This window comes from Chelonia mydas, chromosome 1 (assembly GCF_015237465.2).
Source record: "Chelonia mydas isolate rCheMyd1 chromosome 1, rCheMyd1.pri.v2, whole genome shotgun sequence".
NCBI classification, from domain to species: Eukaryota; Metazoa; Chordata; order Testudines; family Cheloniidae; genus Chelonia; species Chelonia mydas.
In genome coordinates, this window is record NC_057849.1 from 237,725,844 (window position 1) to 237,743,475 (window position 17,632).

General features: G+C 42.9%; 1 protein-coding gene across 8 annotated transcripts in view; it reads right to left on the minus strand.

Annotated features, from left to right (window-relative positions):
• Positions 1-17,632, minus strand: part of BCL2L13 (BCL2 like 13) — a 119,951-nt gene that overhangs the window by 50,722 nt on the left and 51,597 nt on the right. For 7 of the 8 annotated variants that reach the window (XM_043540056.1, XM_043540047.1, XM_043540051.1 and 4 more), the window contains one exon: positions 5,503-5,646. The exons of the other annotated variant lie outside the window; for it this stretch is intronic. In XM_043540056.1, the coding sequence (XP_043395991.1) occupies positions 5,503-5,646 (144 nt within the window). The remainder of the gene's footprint in view (positions 1-5,502; positions 5,647-17,632) is intronic. 8 annotated transcript variants of the gene reach the window in all.

Sequence of the window (17,632 nt, forward strand, 5' to 3'; positions counted from 1 at the left end):
AGAGATCTAATTTCCTACCCAGCATTGCTCAACCACCCACCATGCAAAACCCCTTCCCTATTACCAAGCACGGCACGCAGGTGCTATATTGCCACAAAAAAAGTTGGCCTGTACAAATCTGTTCTACAGTGCCAAGGGAGTTATCTAGGGCGGTACAGAGACAGGCAACAAAAAGGATCGAGGGTATAGAACAACTTTCACATGAGGAGAGATTAAAAAGACTAGGACTATTCAGTTTGGAAAAGAGACAATTAAGGGGGGATAAGGAGGAGAGGTCTATAAAATCATAAATGGTGTGGAGAAAGTGAAGAAGGAAGTGTTATTTACCCTGTCACATAACACAAGAACCAAGGGTCACCCAATGAAATTAACAGGCAGCAGGTATAAAACAAACAAAAGGAAGTATTTCTTCACACAACGCACAGTCAACCTGTGGAACAACTTTCCACAGAATGTTGGGAAGGCCAAAACTATAACTAGATTAAAAAAAGAATTAGATACATTCATTGCAGAAAGGTCCATCAGTGGCTATTAGCCAAGATGGTCAGGGTTGCAACCCCAATCTCTGGGTGTCCCTAGGCCTCTGACTGCCACATGCTGGGACTGGATGACAGGGGATGGATCACTTGATGATTACCCTGTTCTGTTCATTCCCTCTGAGACATCTGGCCACTGTCAGAAGACAGGATACTGGGTTACATGGACCATTGGTGTGACCCATTATGGCCATTCTTATGGGGCAAAGCCGATGCTGTTTGATTAATATGTGCTACCACTGAAACTTTAAATACAGTTATTTTGAAATAAAAACTCCTTATATAAACTTTCCCAGTTAGATTCTCCTTCCTTGTATTTCCACCACATTAAACTTGTTTGTCTTTCCAACAATGCACAGTGTGTCTGTAGATTTCTGCACTGTCATCTCCAAGGCAGAGTCCCTGGGATGCTGCAGAAGGCGATTTTAATCTCCCATAGTGCGAACTGACTGTCTTGCTTTCACAAGGTGCCAATCTGAGAAGCAAGAAGGGGTACAGTAAAGACCCTATACACCCCCCCTAATAAAAGGAAAAATCTCCCCAGTACCAGTGGAAAAAAAAATGTATTCTCTCCAACCCATGCAAGAGTTCCTGACATTGATAGCAGCTTGAAGTCTAATAGCTTACATATAACCCCTCTGAATTAACATTTGCCTCTTCCAGACAAAGCAAATCAAAGTTAAAAATTAAACCTAGATCCAAGTACTAGGGGCCAGCTCCTTATAGTAAAAGTCTCCTTACAAACTCAGCACCAACCCAGAAAGAGGGGAGACACTTTCAGCTATGAGTCACAATGAATATTCAAGAATCAATCTTTTACAAGTGAGAGGAGAGGCAAATAAATGCTTGAGAGTTCCAAATGCACCTCTCTTGGATTAAAAAAAGCGTACGACACACATTTAACTTTCAGCCCCCTCTGTCTTACAAGCCAAAAGCAGGACTGGTGACAAGAATGCAAAGCTGAGGGGGGGAAAAAAACCAACAAAAACCAATAATGCAGCTAAATTTCAAGAAATCAATCTTGTAATTCTTCTCCTAGGTTTTCCCAAAGATTCTTTTCAATGCAGATGAAACCTAACTCCGGGGAACAGGACATGCTGAGCTTGAAAACTACCAAAGAAATTGCCTCGGGGAAAAAAAGCCTTACCAAGCTGTCTGGTCTTACTCTGCACTTTTCCAGGAGACCAAGAGTCGCTTCTGATACAGCAGCACTAAGCTCTGGAGAAGTCAGAACAGAGAGGGAGACAGAACTAGAGAGGGAGGGGGAGAGCACGCGCACTGCACGTCAGTTTGTTTGTGCCCTAATACAGCTTCAGGGTAAACAGAAGAGCTAAGCTGCTGCCAAATCAGCCTGGAGAACTGCTTTGCAATGGGTCAAAATGAGAAAGGAACAAGGTTTTCACATGACTGTTCAAGTTTCAATAAGCACGTCAGGACAGAAAGAATCATCCCCACAACTCACTTAGTGAGCTGTCTGGAGAGCTTTAAATATTGTACCTGCCCTTGAGCAGAAACCATGCATAAACTGATCATGCACAAATTAATGCAAAAGATATAGTCTACTAACCTATCACTCTACAAAGAGCAAGTGAGGTGGCAATCTAATGAAATTGCCCACTTCTTTCCTGGAGTCCTAAAAACTTAACCCACATCTATCTTCAGAACGACAGGGTTTTCAGGGATTGCAAACCAGATAGGAGTAATCGTTTCCACTCTTAGTTAGCAGCTATTATTTATATTTCAATTGCATGTGGCATACATTTCCTTAATAAGGAGGAAGACCATCCCTGCCCTGAAGAATATACAAGCTAAAAAGACAAAAACACAAATGTTGAACAAGAGAATGGAATGCAACATACAAGCAAAGTGACCAGGATAATGATAGATGCACACTATGTTTTGATAAATATAAAGCTATTCCCAAATGCCCTTCTATCAAGCCATTATCTCCTGAGCTAACCCTCCTCTACAAACACAAGTTACTTTAATATCTCAATTTTCAAACCTACTAAAATCCTAACTAAACCATCCCTTTTATCCATGAACACTTGCCCTCCCTCAGTACAGTGAGCCAATCCTCTGTCCCTCTGCCCTTCCCTGCACCACCCTCCCAAGAACTTTCCGACTCTGCACACATTGCCACTGAGCACAGAGATGATAAATCTAAAAGGCAGTTCTAGCCTCAGAGGCTCTTGGAGAGTAGTGGAGGCTCTCACCCCACCATACTGTCTGCTAACTTCACTGACTTCCACGGGGAAGCTCCAACCTTCATTCCCCTGCCCCAGCGATTTAGCTTCTAATCACGTTAAAATTCCTGACCACAACCTAGCCCATTTCCCCCTTTCAAACAGTCTAGAACCACTGACGCTGTAGAACCACCTCCTTCTGGATGCTGTCTGCAGACACGGGTTGATGGGGCCATGTGTCCCCAAAATCCTGGCTCTATAGGAAAAATGGTCAGAGAGAGGGAACGCTCAGCTAGCCCCTACCTCCTTGCCACTGAATAGTTCCTTCCTGGAAGATGCTAGCTCCAGTTTAAAAGCCCACACTCCCTTGGAAAAATTAGGGTGGATCCCAGCCCACATGATGCTCCTGGCTTCTGAGACCATGTGTCCCCACAGGCCTGCCTCTGCAAAGGAGGCTCAGCAAGTCCCCTTCCTCTGCCTTTGGTGCACAAGCTGACAGGCTTAAGCGGCTCTGGTATATCTTCAGTTTTAAATGAGCTCTAAACAAGCACTACTGCACATGCTGCTTGCTCCATCTGCATAGCTTCAAGGTGACAAGAATAAGGAACTAGACAGCCCTGGTTACCTGCCTGTCTTATCCTCAAATAGCTCTTTGGCAGCACCATGGATGCACTTCTCCTTGTCCCTGTGTCACCATTCACTGGAGATTAGCGCTGTGAGGATATAACCTGGCAGAGTGGCACTATTGGTAACCTGCGACAATCCACACAGAACTCCTAGGGAGAGTGCTACTTAGAAATAGCCATGGAAAAGGTTTTGGCTAATAGCTTGCCATGGTTTCAGATACTTCTTTTCCCTTGAAATACAAATAATTGTGCTACCTTCATTTCAGGAGCCCAAACAGTAACCCATACCCCACCCACAGTTTCAAGTGTAGCTAGCATCTGGAATATGATTTCTCTAATCCAAAACCAACAAAAAAATTGATATTGCCTAATGAAACTGAATATTTACATTACATGAAACAAAGGGCAAAAACATACTCCCTCTTCGAAAAACCACGTGCGCAGGCACCCCCACTGCATCTATGGAGCAACTGATGATGGGTCATTGCTGCCACATTTATTCAGTTGGAAAGTTTCCATCACCTCGTTTCTTTCCCTGCCTTTTCTGCTCTGTTTCAAAAATAGCTCTAGCTTGTTTGCTATGCCACTTGTGTCATTCTGATTTTATGCCTGAGTGGATGTATACAGACAAGCACAGGGTCAATGGAATGCAGTCTACCCAGCTACATACACAGTCACATAGCCAACACAAAGCACACCCTCCCTCCCTCCAAGGCCATACTGGGAATCTGCTTGTTTTCAGAAGCTCTGGGCTTTAACAAGTATGTTTATAAAACGCTTCAAAAAGGAAGCTGAAGAATGGAGCATAGCCTTTTCAGAGGTAAGGCATCAAGAACAGCAGCTATATATAGGGCATAACACCAACAGTCTTCTTCCTTAAAATTGCAAACAGAGATTTAACCAAAAGCAATGCACATTTGAATCTTAGTGCGGTAACTAATTAAACCAAGGTCTGAAATGCATGCCATGTACAACTGTCCCTGCTCATTCTGCACAAGCTGAAGGTTAAACAGACAAATTGGCTGACTGCACCAGAAAAACAACCTCTTAGCACCAATAAAAGGAACCAGTACATCCTGTTGCCCAGAGGAGTAGCAGCTGGGGACAAGGAGGAAGTGAGTATGGAACTCCACTGCCAAAGAAAAATCCAGTGAAAATACTGAAATATGAGAAGCTGTTCAAATGTGATTTTTCCTGTTAGGACTTTTTAATCACTGGATTTTCCTGACCAGCTTACTTTTATAATAAAACCAACTTGCTGGAGTCATTTCACTAATCCCAGATTAATTCCATTGAAATCTGGCAATGTTCTACCTTCCTGAGACAAATAATCTGGAAGCCCAACCTCCCACAGTGTAGCTCCAGCCTGGGAGACCCAGCACATCAACTATAAACACAAAATGCTGGGGCTGGGAATAAGGGGTTTCACATTTTTGGTGGACTCCAACATGGATCAGTAATTGGAACTACCACACTCCAGTACAAAGTGTGTGAATATTTATTTTTAAAATGTACTTTTCAATACACCACGAATCTCAAGCTCCAGGTCACTATGCACTTAAGAATTTGCAACAAGATTTAGTGCAAGATTTAATTACCTACTGGATAACATGATGTATAACAAAAGGCACTCATGTCTCAAAGTGATGCCTACTGACATTCCTATACGGAATTATTGTAAAAGAGATCAGCCTCTGCCAAAGACATTCCAAAGCTTATGTCAAAGAGGGGACAAATACTGTACACACACTTTCCAGCACTGACCAGAGCAGAACAAAAAATTAAAGAGACCAAACTCCAACACACAGTGCATCTATGGTCACTGGCATATGTATATTTGTTTCCAAAGTGAAACACTCTATTTGTATCTTGATGTGCTCAATACAAGGATCAGTGATTGTTTTCCATTGGAGAATAGGATTGGAATTCCATTTCCATTCAACTCATGGACAAGCCCATATCCCCAGCCATATATCCCCCTTTAAGAATATAAGCCTTCCTTTTTGGTGGCTAGCAAATCTCTGCTCTTATCTCTACCAGTAGCAAATCCTCTAAACCTCATTAGTAGAATGACCAGCAGAGGGTGAACTAAACAACATATATGGAAGCACACTCTCAAAGGGCTATGCAATCAACCAACCACTGCGTTCTTACCCATCCTCCTTGCTGGATGATGTAGTCTGCAGCATAGTCTTCTAAATATGTCACTCCAAACTGCAAAAGCGCACCGAGTGGCTCCTGGCCTCGTTTTGTCAGCTCCATCAGGAACTGCTGCAGCAGAACCAGAGGCACCAACACCTTCAAAAGACAAACAATGATTGAGAACGATAACATTTCCTAGATTCACCACCACTGTGTGTGAGACGGGAGCGTTCATACAGTTCACAAGCTAATGATCTTAGTAATACAAAGCTATGCTGGACTACGTGCTTCAGTTTTACATAGCCATGGGACAAAACCAAAATATAGAACCATAGGGCAGCAGCATTTCATCTGAGGTAAAGAGATCTCCACTTTAGAGTAATGTCTGTGGGAGACCCTCTTACAGAAGACAATTGCAGTGCATTTTTGTGCCCCATCCCTCCCCAACACAAGCTTCAGGTAGATAACTAGAACAGTGACAGGACTCCCTCCCCCCCACAGATGTTGCATAACCTACAACAAATACAGATGGAGGCGGTGAGGACAATTTGAAGGGGAAAACAGGATAGAAACACAAAATGTAATTAAGCAGCAAATTCACAGACACTCTTGGGCAGATACATAGTGTTAGGAAATCCCTTCAAGAAGGCTGATCTGTACTTTCGGAATGGGTGGGAAAGAACAAGCGCCCGACTAACGTAGCATGGCCTGCACGACACAGGGTTATACCTAATGTTACAAAAGTGTCTTCTTCATAAAATCTTCTCTTCTGTGACCAATTTAACATGTTTGTAGCCTTCCAAAGAAATTCTCCTTTTGTGCTTCCAATATCTATGCTTGGTCTTCATGCAAAAGTGAATTATTTTGGAAAGTGAAGAAAAGTGAGTTGAGAGCATTACATTATATACACATAAGCACACACACACTTCCTGCTGTTAATACCCCACTATCCTTGGTTTTGCCTAAGCAGAAAACGGCTGAACTTTTAAACTTGGAGTTTATCCTCCACGAGCATGTAAATTGCCCTTAGTGCCAAGTTTGTATGTAGCACTTTGCCAAGTTTAGAGAAAAAATGGTTTGAATTAGTATCATCAGCACTTGAAAAAGGCACATTGAGCAGACACAGGAGAAACCATTACTAAGCTTTAAAGTGCCCACTGCCCAATATATGCACTGCACATCTATTCTCCATAAGGACTGACCAGTCCCGTAAGGAGTCACTAGAAAGTGGTTTATGAGGAAAAGGTTTGGTTTCTGGCCACAGGAGCCAGGTCAAAGTCAAGACTATCTCCTAGAGTGAATTCCAAATGCATGCTTTCCTCTAATGGGGAGGCTGCTACCTCCTCTTCCTCCAGCCTGAACATCTTGCTCCAACCAGCCTCTCCCCTGTGGTGGTCCTGGCCATAATCTCAGGGTGGAAAACAGGGAAAGCGACATGGGAAAAACAGGCCAAGGGTTGAGCCTGGTACAGAGCCCAGGGTAGACTCCTACTCAGATGTACAGCTGTGAAAACCCAGATGGGGCGCATAAAGATGCCTGCTCATTGGGTGAGAGGTATTGGGTGTTTTGGCTGTGTCATAAATATAAAGGGAAGGGTAAACACCTTTAAAATCCCTCCTGGCCACAGGAAAAACCTTTTCACCTGTAAAGGGTTAAGAAGCTAGGATAACCTCGCTGGCACCTGACCAAAATGACCAATGAGGAGACAAGATACTTTCAAAAGCTGGAGTGCGGGGGAGAGAAACAAAGGTTCTCTCCGTCTGTGTGATGCTTTTGCCAGGAACAGAAAGGAATGGAGTCTTAGAACTTAGTAAGTAATCTAGCTAGATATGCGTTAGATTCTGTTTTGTTTAAATGGCTGATAAAATAAGCTGTGCTCAATGGAATGTATATTCCTGTTTTTGTGTCTTTTTGTAACTTAAGGTTTTGCCTAGAGGGATTCTCTATGTTTTGAATCTGATTACCCTGTAAGGTATTTACCATCCTGATTTTACAGAGGTGATTCTCTTACTTTTTCTTCAATTAAAATTCTTCCTTTAAGAACCTGATTGCTTTTTCATTGTTCTTAAGATCCAAGGGTTTGGGTCTGTGTTCACTGATGCAAATTGCTGAGGATTTTTATCAAGCCTTCCCCAGGAAAGGGGGTGTAGGGTTTGGGAGGATTTTGGGGGGAAAGACGTTTCCAAGCGGGCCCTTTCCCTGTTATATATTTGTTCAACACTTGGTGGTGGCAGCAATAAAGTCCAAGGGCAAAAGGTAAAATAGTTTGTACCTTGGAAGTTTTAACCTAAAGCTGGTAAAAATAAGTTTAGGAGGTTTTTCATGCAGGTCCCCACATCTGTACCCTAGAGTTGAGAGTGGGGAAGGAACCTTGATAGGCTACCTGACAACTGAACATGGAGGATGGGAGAGGTCGTCAACAGGGAAGAGCAGAGTATATTACACCTACCCTTACCATCTCAAAGGTTCATTCATACAGTTGTGACTGAGAAAGCACTTTCATTTTAAAACCACATTTTCAGATACTTCTTGCCCTTTTGGAATGAAGCTTCTCACACTGTCTCAGCACAGAATGGGACGGGGAGAGTCAGAGGAAATTTCATACAGCTTTCTGAATTCCAGATCTACATGAACACTTATTGTATGGCAAGCTGAGATGTAACTCCACAGAACTCCACTGCACCATGCGCTACCTATCTGTGTGGACCCTGCTACCCACATTAAAATTTCCCTAGTGCACACTGATGTTTCAAAAAAAATAAAAGAGTGTTAAGGCTTTATTCCCTCAGGTGCTTTAGGCACACGTAGGGGGCCAAAATAGTTTTAACTTTTAAACCTCAAACATGGCATATGCTTAGCCCTCAGTGAAGAACATGTACTTTAAGCTGGAGGGGAAAAAAGACTAGTTAGGTAATGAAGACACTAGAATGAATACTCGCATATTACACATGATAGTGTCTTTCTTCCCTTGCCTGTTAAGCATTTGATCTTCCCGATTCTCGCTAAACCTCACCAAATTCAGGTCTTCATCTTCAGTTCCATGCACAGCAGCATACAAGGTCGGATTCTGCTCCCACTGACATCAATGGGAGCTCTGTCATTGACTTCAGTGGAGGCAGAATAAGGCTGCCACAGTGCTACCACAAGGTTGGATTAAAGAGCCCACAACATCCCCATCCTGATTAAATCACAGTTACCTTTTTATATTTATTATGTGCAAAAAGGATGCATGACTATAAATGTCAGAGTTGAGATTTTACCTACACAAAAGTAAAAAAAAAAAATTAAGTCCCATAAGCTACCATAGCTCCTCCACCATTGTACATAAGCATTAACAGGGCCCTTCATTACATGATCACCCAGATTATATGCAGCAATACTAAAGGCTATGTGTATTATAGTGCACAGAGAAAGTATGCTATTTAGAACTAAGTAGAACTTGTCAGAAAATGGGAGTGGGGAGAGTAGGGAAAACAACATACAAATTATTCAACACAAAAAAATTTTTTGATCAGGAAAACGGTCGTCCGCAACTTTCTGACGAGCTGTAACAATGAGATAATTCTCCACTTAGTTACACCATTACAAGTCCACTAAGTAAGCAAGGTTACGCCAGTGTAACCAAGAAGAAAATTTAGCAAAACAGTACACAACTGAATCAGATTTTGGAGGGGCAGTGTAGAAAAAACAGGGTAGCTCCTTTATTTGTGTAATATTTCACAGTAGTTATATATCACATGCACCCTTTAGCAGGCTCATTCTTAATATCCTATCGTCCAGCTTCATGATTATGTGAACCTCCTTTTCTTACAAACTGCCAGCCCATTTACCTGCTTAGTTGAGACTCAATTATCCCTTACATAACTGGTATCCTCTGACCCAATTCACAAAACCGAGATTCTACCGCAAAATTATTTGGACTGGTATATTTAAGGAATTACATTTTTTGCAATCATGTATTTTTGAGGTATAGATAAAAATAAAAGTATCTAGCTCACAGATTTCAGATATGGCTGGGTTTCTTAAAAAAAAAATTGGATGATTAGATCTTCTTAAAGAGACTATAATTTACTCTTTGACATAAGGCTGCTCCTAAAAAAAGTTAAAGGACAACATTTAAACAGCACAGGAGAAGCCTTAAAGCGCCTACATGTTACTTTCATATCACAGACACTGATGAGAAAGCATTTTTCACTATTGAAATTCCCTTACCAAGAACCAGAACATTAAATCTTTAATTGCTAAATTTTGCTCCTGTGTGACATGCATGGAAGAATTGATACTCTCATACATGAATCTGCCAAGAGGGTATTTTCCTCTGATCTGTCTTCTATCCCAAACCCACAGAAATGTCTTAAAAAGAAAAGGAGGACTTGTGGCACCTTAGAGACTAACCAATTTATTTGAGCGTAAGCTTTCGTGAGCTACAGCTTACTGGGGGGGCTGGGGGACTCAGTTTGGGGGGACCCTGGGACTTCCTGAGGGTTTGGGAGGGCTCAATGCTTTAGCTCAGGAAAGCTCATGCTCAAATAAATTTGTTAGTCTCTCAGGTGCCACAAGTCCTCCTTTTCTTTTTGAGAATACAGACTAACACGGCTGCTACTCTGAGAAATGTCTTAGTGCCTGAAGACTTTCATTTAGAATATAGTCACTAGTTAGTCAATCAGCCCCTTCAACAGTTTATACATAGAGTCTAGAGTTACTGGGCAGCTCTGTCATATTGGAAACATTCTACAGAGTTTTCCATTGAAAATAACAAATGCAGCTATATTTGGTATGGTCTCCTGTCTGCTCATGTTTGCATGGTGCATAAGTTCGGTTAAAAACTGTACTGTTTAAATGTGGCACATGTTCCTGATTCTATACCACACTGATTAAGCGCATGTGCATACTTATTTCTCCGTCAACTAATTTGATCCTTGCAGACCAACACCGACAGAGAGATTCTGTGCTGGGCCTCACAGAAGGTGCAGTCAAGGGTGAAAGTGTATGCAAAGGTTGCTTTGAGTCATCATCATGCTAACTGGATTCTGGGCCATCTAGGGTTCAGTATGGCTCTTGGTGTAAGTTAGCTCTATCCAACTTGATTATAGGCCGTGTCACTTCCCACTCCTGTCTCTAGGCCAGGAGCTGAACTTGGAGCAGCACCGGGCCAAGTGAATTCTTCCCCAGCCATTCTTCCCACACCTCTATGTCCCCTATATGCTGCCATATCAACCAACATACAAGGTCCAGGACAGGGACCAGAATCAGAACCTAATTTTAGATAATGTAGAGAAGCTGAACTATCTGTGTCAGGATCTGGGAGCCATTCCTAGCTCTTTCACAACTTAATGACTTTGGGTATCACTTAACTTCTCTGTGTTTCAGTTTCCCCGTCTGTAAAATGGAGAAACTTACTTCACATGGGCATTGAAAAGTGGTTTGAGATCCAAGGCATTCAAAGTATTTTGTATTAATTTTATATTCAAGATATCCCTGACTGTTAAACCAGTATCAAATCATGGTGGAAACTGGTTTACTTCTGACACTGGGTTCCTCACCATGCCTGTATTGCTGAAGGGCATCATGCCATTTTTCATCTGGCAGAAGAAGGCTCAAACTAGTTTGAATGTGAAGGTTTTTTTCCAGTACTAGTCACAGGCTATCTGTGGCAAGAAAAGCACTGCACTGCACAAACAGCCAGATGCTATGCTGAGCAAAATGGGTGTCGCTTTTTTTTTCTTTTTTAAATAAAAATATTACTTCGTCTTTCCAGCTTCCATTTTATTTTTTTCTAACCCAGATAAAACAAACCCAGATAATATATGTGCCTAAGCATTCCACTTGCAGGAAGACAAATGCATTTGTGTTTAAGCCTTAGATGACTGTTTTCTGCTGTACCTCCTGTGCATCTTTGGTTCCTTAATATGCCATGTAATCCTTTGGAACAGACGTGTTAAGCAGCACGGAAGGGGAGTGAAAGTTTTTTGTTCAGATGCTTGCTTTTAGTCAAGCAAGGGCTTATTTCAATTCAGTATCCCTATTCAGTATATTACTAAAAGGCTAACTGACTTCTCTGCAAGGAATGGCATTCCTTGGCAAAAGCAAACTTGACAGGGAACTTAAGTACAATATAAGATCCGATGTTACTTCATGCATGGGTGAAGAAAATTTTGAAGAACTATTCTCTTTAGAAAAAGCTGCCATCAAATCTGCTGACTTCCCTCAGATTTTTATTATTGGGGACATTTTGCATGGAAACAGCATCTGCTCTTACTGTTGGTTTCCCCTCCTGAAATGACATCCCTCTGTTTGCAACAACAACTTCAGGCAGCAGAAGTGAACATGAGGAGCAGATAATCTCCTAAGGGAAACAGTCTCCATTTCTATGCAAAGTGCCCCTAGTAATACAAATACAAGAGTAGACAGACGTCTGACATAAAAGCAGGTTTATTACTCAATTGAAAGCTTTTCAAACTTTCTTTCCTCTAAAATGTTTGGAGCTCTGAGAATATAATCGGAATTATCGTAACAGGGCACAGAGCAAGCAACCAAAGTATTCTTATCAGTCGACCCTCATACTTTGTAGTAGACCAACCAATTAGATTTGACAAAACATCTCAACTTATAACTAAAGATTTTTCTAATTTATCTTAGCAGCTTCTTCTCCAAAAGGGAAAAAACAGTTAAGGAGAACTGGGGAAGACTTATGCTGCTGTAAAAAGACATGAGAGTTGTTCTCTCTTATCCTAATTGTATTTCTAGAAAATGCTGTCCAGAAAAGAGAGAGGAATTTAAGAGGAAATGAAACCAATAAATTCTTATTCCATCTATTCAAACAAGTATTATTAGAGGAACTGCTACACATTCCTGGAGGATAAGGATGCCCCACAGAATGATGTAGGCATATACTGTATTTATACTACAAACTTTCCACTCTGGTTTGCTGAAACAGTATCTTGTGGACTAAAAGTTTTGCACTGGAAATAAAACCAGACAGCTCTGGATGGCTAACTCTAGCAGGTCCTATGGAATATCTGTTCTGATGAGGCTGCTCTGCCGAAAAAGATGCAAGCATCTAAGACGTATTTTGGTTGAGATTCTCAATCAAAAGCTAGTTTAGGACCAGGACCTCCATTGGTTGGAAGGGGCTGCACAGGCTTGTAGTTTAAAGGGCTGAATAACCAGACTCAAAGGCGGAAGATCTACTCGACGTAGAGTCTAAGGCTGCAAAATCTCAGTTCTAGTAAGTTACATGGGTAGCAGAATTTCAGTGCAGAAGATTTTAAGAGGATTTTAAGTTATGGAAATAAAATACTCTTATTATGATTAATTATTTATTTGCATATTTAGTTAATTAAGGTATTTCTTATGTTTTGGTAATTACTTTTGAAGGCCTGGGTCATTATTTTCTACTTCTATACAATTTTGTTGTTATACTTGTAAATAAATCTATTTTTATTGTTTCCTTACATGGTGGTTGCAGTCAAGGAAGGAGGATAATATAAATCTAAATTGATTATCTCCAATAGAAGCTACTTAACATGTTAAAGGGAACAAGAAAATAACCTCTCTCTCTGAAACTATTATACAAGAAACAAATGAGAATTAATTTGGGGACAACAATTCTACTTTACATTAAAACCACTGACAGAATATCCAAATTCTATGTTCCCATTAGCTAAGTGGTCTATATTCAAGATTGACATATTGCACATGCTCAGACGTACTATGTTTTAAAAAGAAAAGGAGGACTTGTGGCACCTTAGAGACTAACAAATTTATTTGAGCATAAGCTTTTGTGAGCTACAGCTCACTTCATCGGATGCATTCAGTGGAAAATACAGTGGGGAGATTTATATACACAGAGAACATGAAACAATGGGTGTTACTATACACACTGTAACAAGAGTGATCAGATAAGGTGAGCTATTACCAGCAGGAAAGCGGGGGTGGGGGGGAACCTACTGTAGTGATAATCAAGGTGGGCCATTTCCAGCAGTTGACAAGAATATCTGTGGGGGGTGGGGGGGAAAGAATAACATGGGGAAATAGTTTTACTTTGTGTAATGACCCATCCACTCCCAGTCTCTATTCAAGCCTAAGTTAATTATATCCAGTTTGCAAATTAATTCCAATTCAGCAGTCTCTCCTTGGAGTCTGTTTTTGAAGTTTTTTTGTTGAAGAATTGCCACTTTTAGGTCTGTAATCAAGTGACCAAAGAGATTGAAGTGTTATGGAACAGTATCCCTGATAATGTCACGGCAAACCTGGTGGCTGAACTGTGTGACTTTGTCCTCACCCATAACTATTTCACATTTGGGGACAAAGTATACCCTCAAATCAGTGGCACTGCTATGGGTACCCGCATGGCCCCACAGTATGCCAACATTTTTATGGCTGACTTAGAACAATGCTTCCTCAGCTCTCGTCCTCTAATGTCCCTAACTCTACTTGCGCTACATTGATGACATCATCATCTGGACCCATGGAAAAAAAGCCCTTGAGGAATTCCACCATGATTTCAACAGTTTCCATCCCACCATCAACCTCAACCTGGACCAGTCCACACAAGAGATCCACTTCCTGGACACTATGGTGGTAATAAGCGATGGTCACATAACCACCACCCTATACCGGAAACCTACTGACCGCTATGCCTACCTACATGCCTCCAGCTTTCATCCAGACCACACCACGTCATCCATTGTCTACAGCCAAGCTCTACGATACAACCGCATTTGCTCCAACCCCTCAGACAGAGACACACACCTACAAGATCTCTATCAAGCGTTCTTACAACTACAATACCCACCTGCTGAAGTGAAGAAACAGATTGACAGAGCCAGAAGAGTACCCAGAAGTTACCTACTACAGGACAGGCCCAACAAAGAAAACAACAGAACGCCACTAGCCATCACCTTCAGCCCCCAACTAAAACCTCTCCAACGCAGCATCAAGGATCTACAACCTATCCTGAAAGAGGACCCATCACTCTCACAGATCTTGGGAGACAGGCCAGTCCTTGCTTACAGACAGGCCCCCAACCTGAAGCAAATACTCACCAGCAACCACACATCACACAACAGAACCACTAACCCAGGAACCTATCCTTGCAACAAAGACCATTGCCAACTGTGTCCACATATCTATTCAGGGGACACCATCATAGGGCCTAATCACATCAGCCACACTATCAGAGGCTCGTTCACCTGCACATCTACCAATGTGATATATGCCCTCATTTGCCAGCAATGCCCCTCTGCCATGTACATTGGCCAAACTGGACAGTCTCTACGTAAAAGAATAAATGGACACAAATCAGACATCAAGAATTATAACATTCACCCCCCCTCCCCCCACGCTGTTCCTCAGACGTTCTTGTCAATTGCTGGAAATGGCCCACCTTGATTATCACTACAAAAGGTTCCTCCCCCCCGCCGCCGCCCTCCTGCTGGTAATAGCTCACCTTACCTGATCACTCTCGTTACAGTGTGTATGGTAACACCCATTGTTTCATGTTTTCTGTGTATATAAATCTCCCCACTGTATTTTCCACTGAATGCATCCGATGAAATGAGCTGTAGCTCACGAAGGCTTATGCTCAAATAAATGTGTTAGTCTCTAAGGTACCACTAGTACTCCTTTTCTTTTTGCGGATACAGACTAACAGGGCTGCTAATCTGAAACCTATGTTTTAAAAAAAGGTGGCTGACGGCACACAAAAGGATGATATCCACCAAGGGTAAATCAATAGTGCCTGTGTAAAATACCTCCTTTGATAAACTAAATTATTAAATAATTAGACATTTGTAACTTTATCATTTGGGCAATATTTTACAGCTTTTCCCCTTAAGCCCAAACACTATATTTACATACATATGCAGACATACATGCGCCAGCTATCCCTTCTTATAGCTTGTGATCCAATAAGCCGCCTAGCTGACAGGATTCAGAGACCATTACGCCACTAACTGTGCCTCAGTGGGTCACAACTGAGGATGCCAAATTCAGGACGAACTGATGAGAAATAGGTCAGATACACCCCAAGACTGGTGGCTAATCCCTCATAGGCTATACCAAACCAACAACAAAAGTAAACTTCTGTTTCACCACACTGGCTAGCAAGAAGACAAAGGCAGTTTCCTCAGGCATTCCAGTTCTTATACCACCACCAAAAACACTGAATTCAGAGATGAGTGGTTCTTTACCACCAGTTTAATCAAATAGGTTTTTCTGATCCCGAAGGACCAGTCCCACACCCAAGTCAATATATAACTTAGAGCATACCCAAAAATCACGCTGATGCCAATCCTTTAGTATCTAAAATCTGAAGGAAGGAAGGAATGAAAAGTTAAAATTGGTTAAAGGAATCAAATACGTATAGTAATGGCAAATTTCAGAGTAGCAGCCGTGTTAGTCTGAATCCGCAAAAAGAAAAGGAGTACTTGTGGCACCTTAGAGACTAACAAATTTATTTGAGCATAAGCGTTCGTGAGCTACGGCTCACTTCATTGGATACAATGGCAAAGTTCTTGGTTCAGGCTTGTAGCAGTGATGGAATAAACTGCTGGATTAAGTCAAGTCTTTGGAATACATCCACAGCTTGGATGGGTCATTCAGTCCTTTGTTCAAAGCTTCAGTTTGTAGCAAAGTTCCTCCAGAGGTAAGAAGCAAGAGTGAAGACAAAATGAAGGTGTTTCCAGGGCCCTTTATAGCTTTTGCTATATGGAGGGCATCCCTTTGTTCTTACTGTGGAAAATTACAGCAACAAGATGGAGTTTGGAGTCACATGGGCAAGTCCCATGTCCATGCATTTTGCCTAGTCACAGCAGGAAATTCAATTCAGTGTAGATGGGCGTCTCCCATGGTCCATTGTCAGTTAAATGTTCCTTTGATGGGTCACTCAATTTGACTAGTCCCTCCAAGATGTGCTGGCTAGCTACCTTGTGGGCATTACCCCAGGAGCAAACGTTTGAAATCCAAGTATGGAGCCAATACTTATAACTTCAAATACAAAAATGATACATGCATACAGACAGCATAATCATAACCAGAAAATCTTAACCTTTTCATAGACACCTCACTTGACACCCTTTGTACAACATTTGCAGCAAATATACAACAGTGGTTGCAACAATGATCTATATGGTCATATTTTAATCAGTTAACGTCACACCCCCAACGCAAAACTGATGCAGGAAGTGGTGTTCCAGACATTACTGAATGCATCACAGGAGTTTCCCATTCTTGGTTCTCTATTACTATAGCTTCTAACCCATGGGTGGGGAAACTACGGCCCGCGGGCCATGTGTGGCCCACCAACTGATTTAATCCGGCCCCTGAGCTCCTGCTGGGGAATAGGGTCTGGGGCTTGCCCCGCTCCTGCCGGGGAGCGGGGTCTGGGACTGCCCACACTTGCGTGCCACGGCTCTGCATGGCTCCTGGAAGCAGCAGCATGTCCCCTCTCCGGCTCCTACATGTAGGGGCAGCCAAGGGGCTCCACACGCTGTACCTGCCCCAGCACTGCCCCCACAGTTCCCATTGGCCAGGAACTGCAGTCAATGGCCTGCAGGGGCAACACCTGCGTATAGGGCAGCATAGGAGCTGGAGGGGGGACATGCTGCTGCTTCTGGGAGCTGCTTGAGTTAAGTGCCGTCTGGAGCCTGCACCCCCGAGTCCCTCCTGCGTCCCAGCCCCCTGCTCCAGCCCTGATCCCCCACCCGCCCTCCGAATCCCTCTATCCCAGAGCAGAGCACCCTAAACCCCTCATCCCGAGCCCCACCCCAGAGCCTGCACCCCCAGCCAGAGCATTCCCCCCTTTGCCTCTGTGCCCCCAATCCCCTGCCCCAGCCCTAATCCCCCTCCAAACCCCTTGGTCCCACCCCAGAGCACCCTCCTACACCCCAAAGCCCTCATCCCCAGCCCCACCCCAGAGCCCGCAACCCCAGGCAAAGCCCTCACGCCCCCGCCCCACACCCCAATCCCCTGTCCCAGCCCGGAGCCCCCTCCTGCACCCTGAATTCCTCATTTCTGGTCCCACCCCGGAGCCCACATGTCCAGCCAGAGCCCTCACCCCCTCCCCTGCACCCTAACCCCAATTTCATGTGCATTCATGGCACATCATACAGTTTCCATACCCAGATGTGGCCCTCAGGCC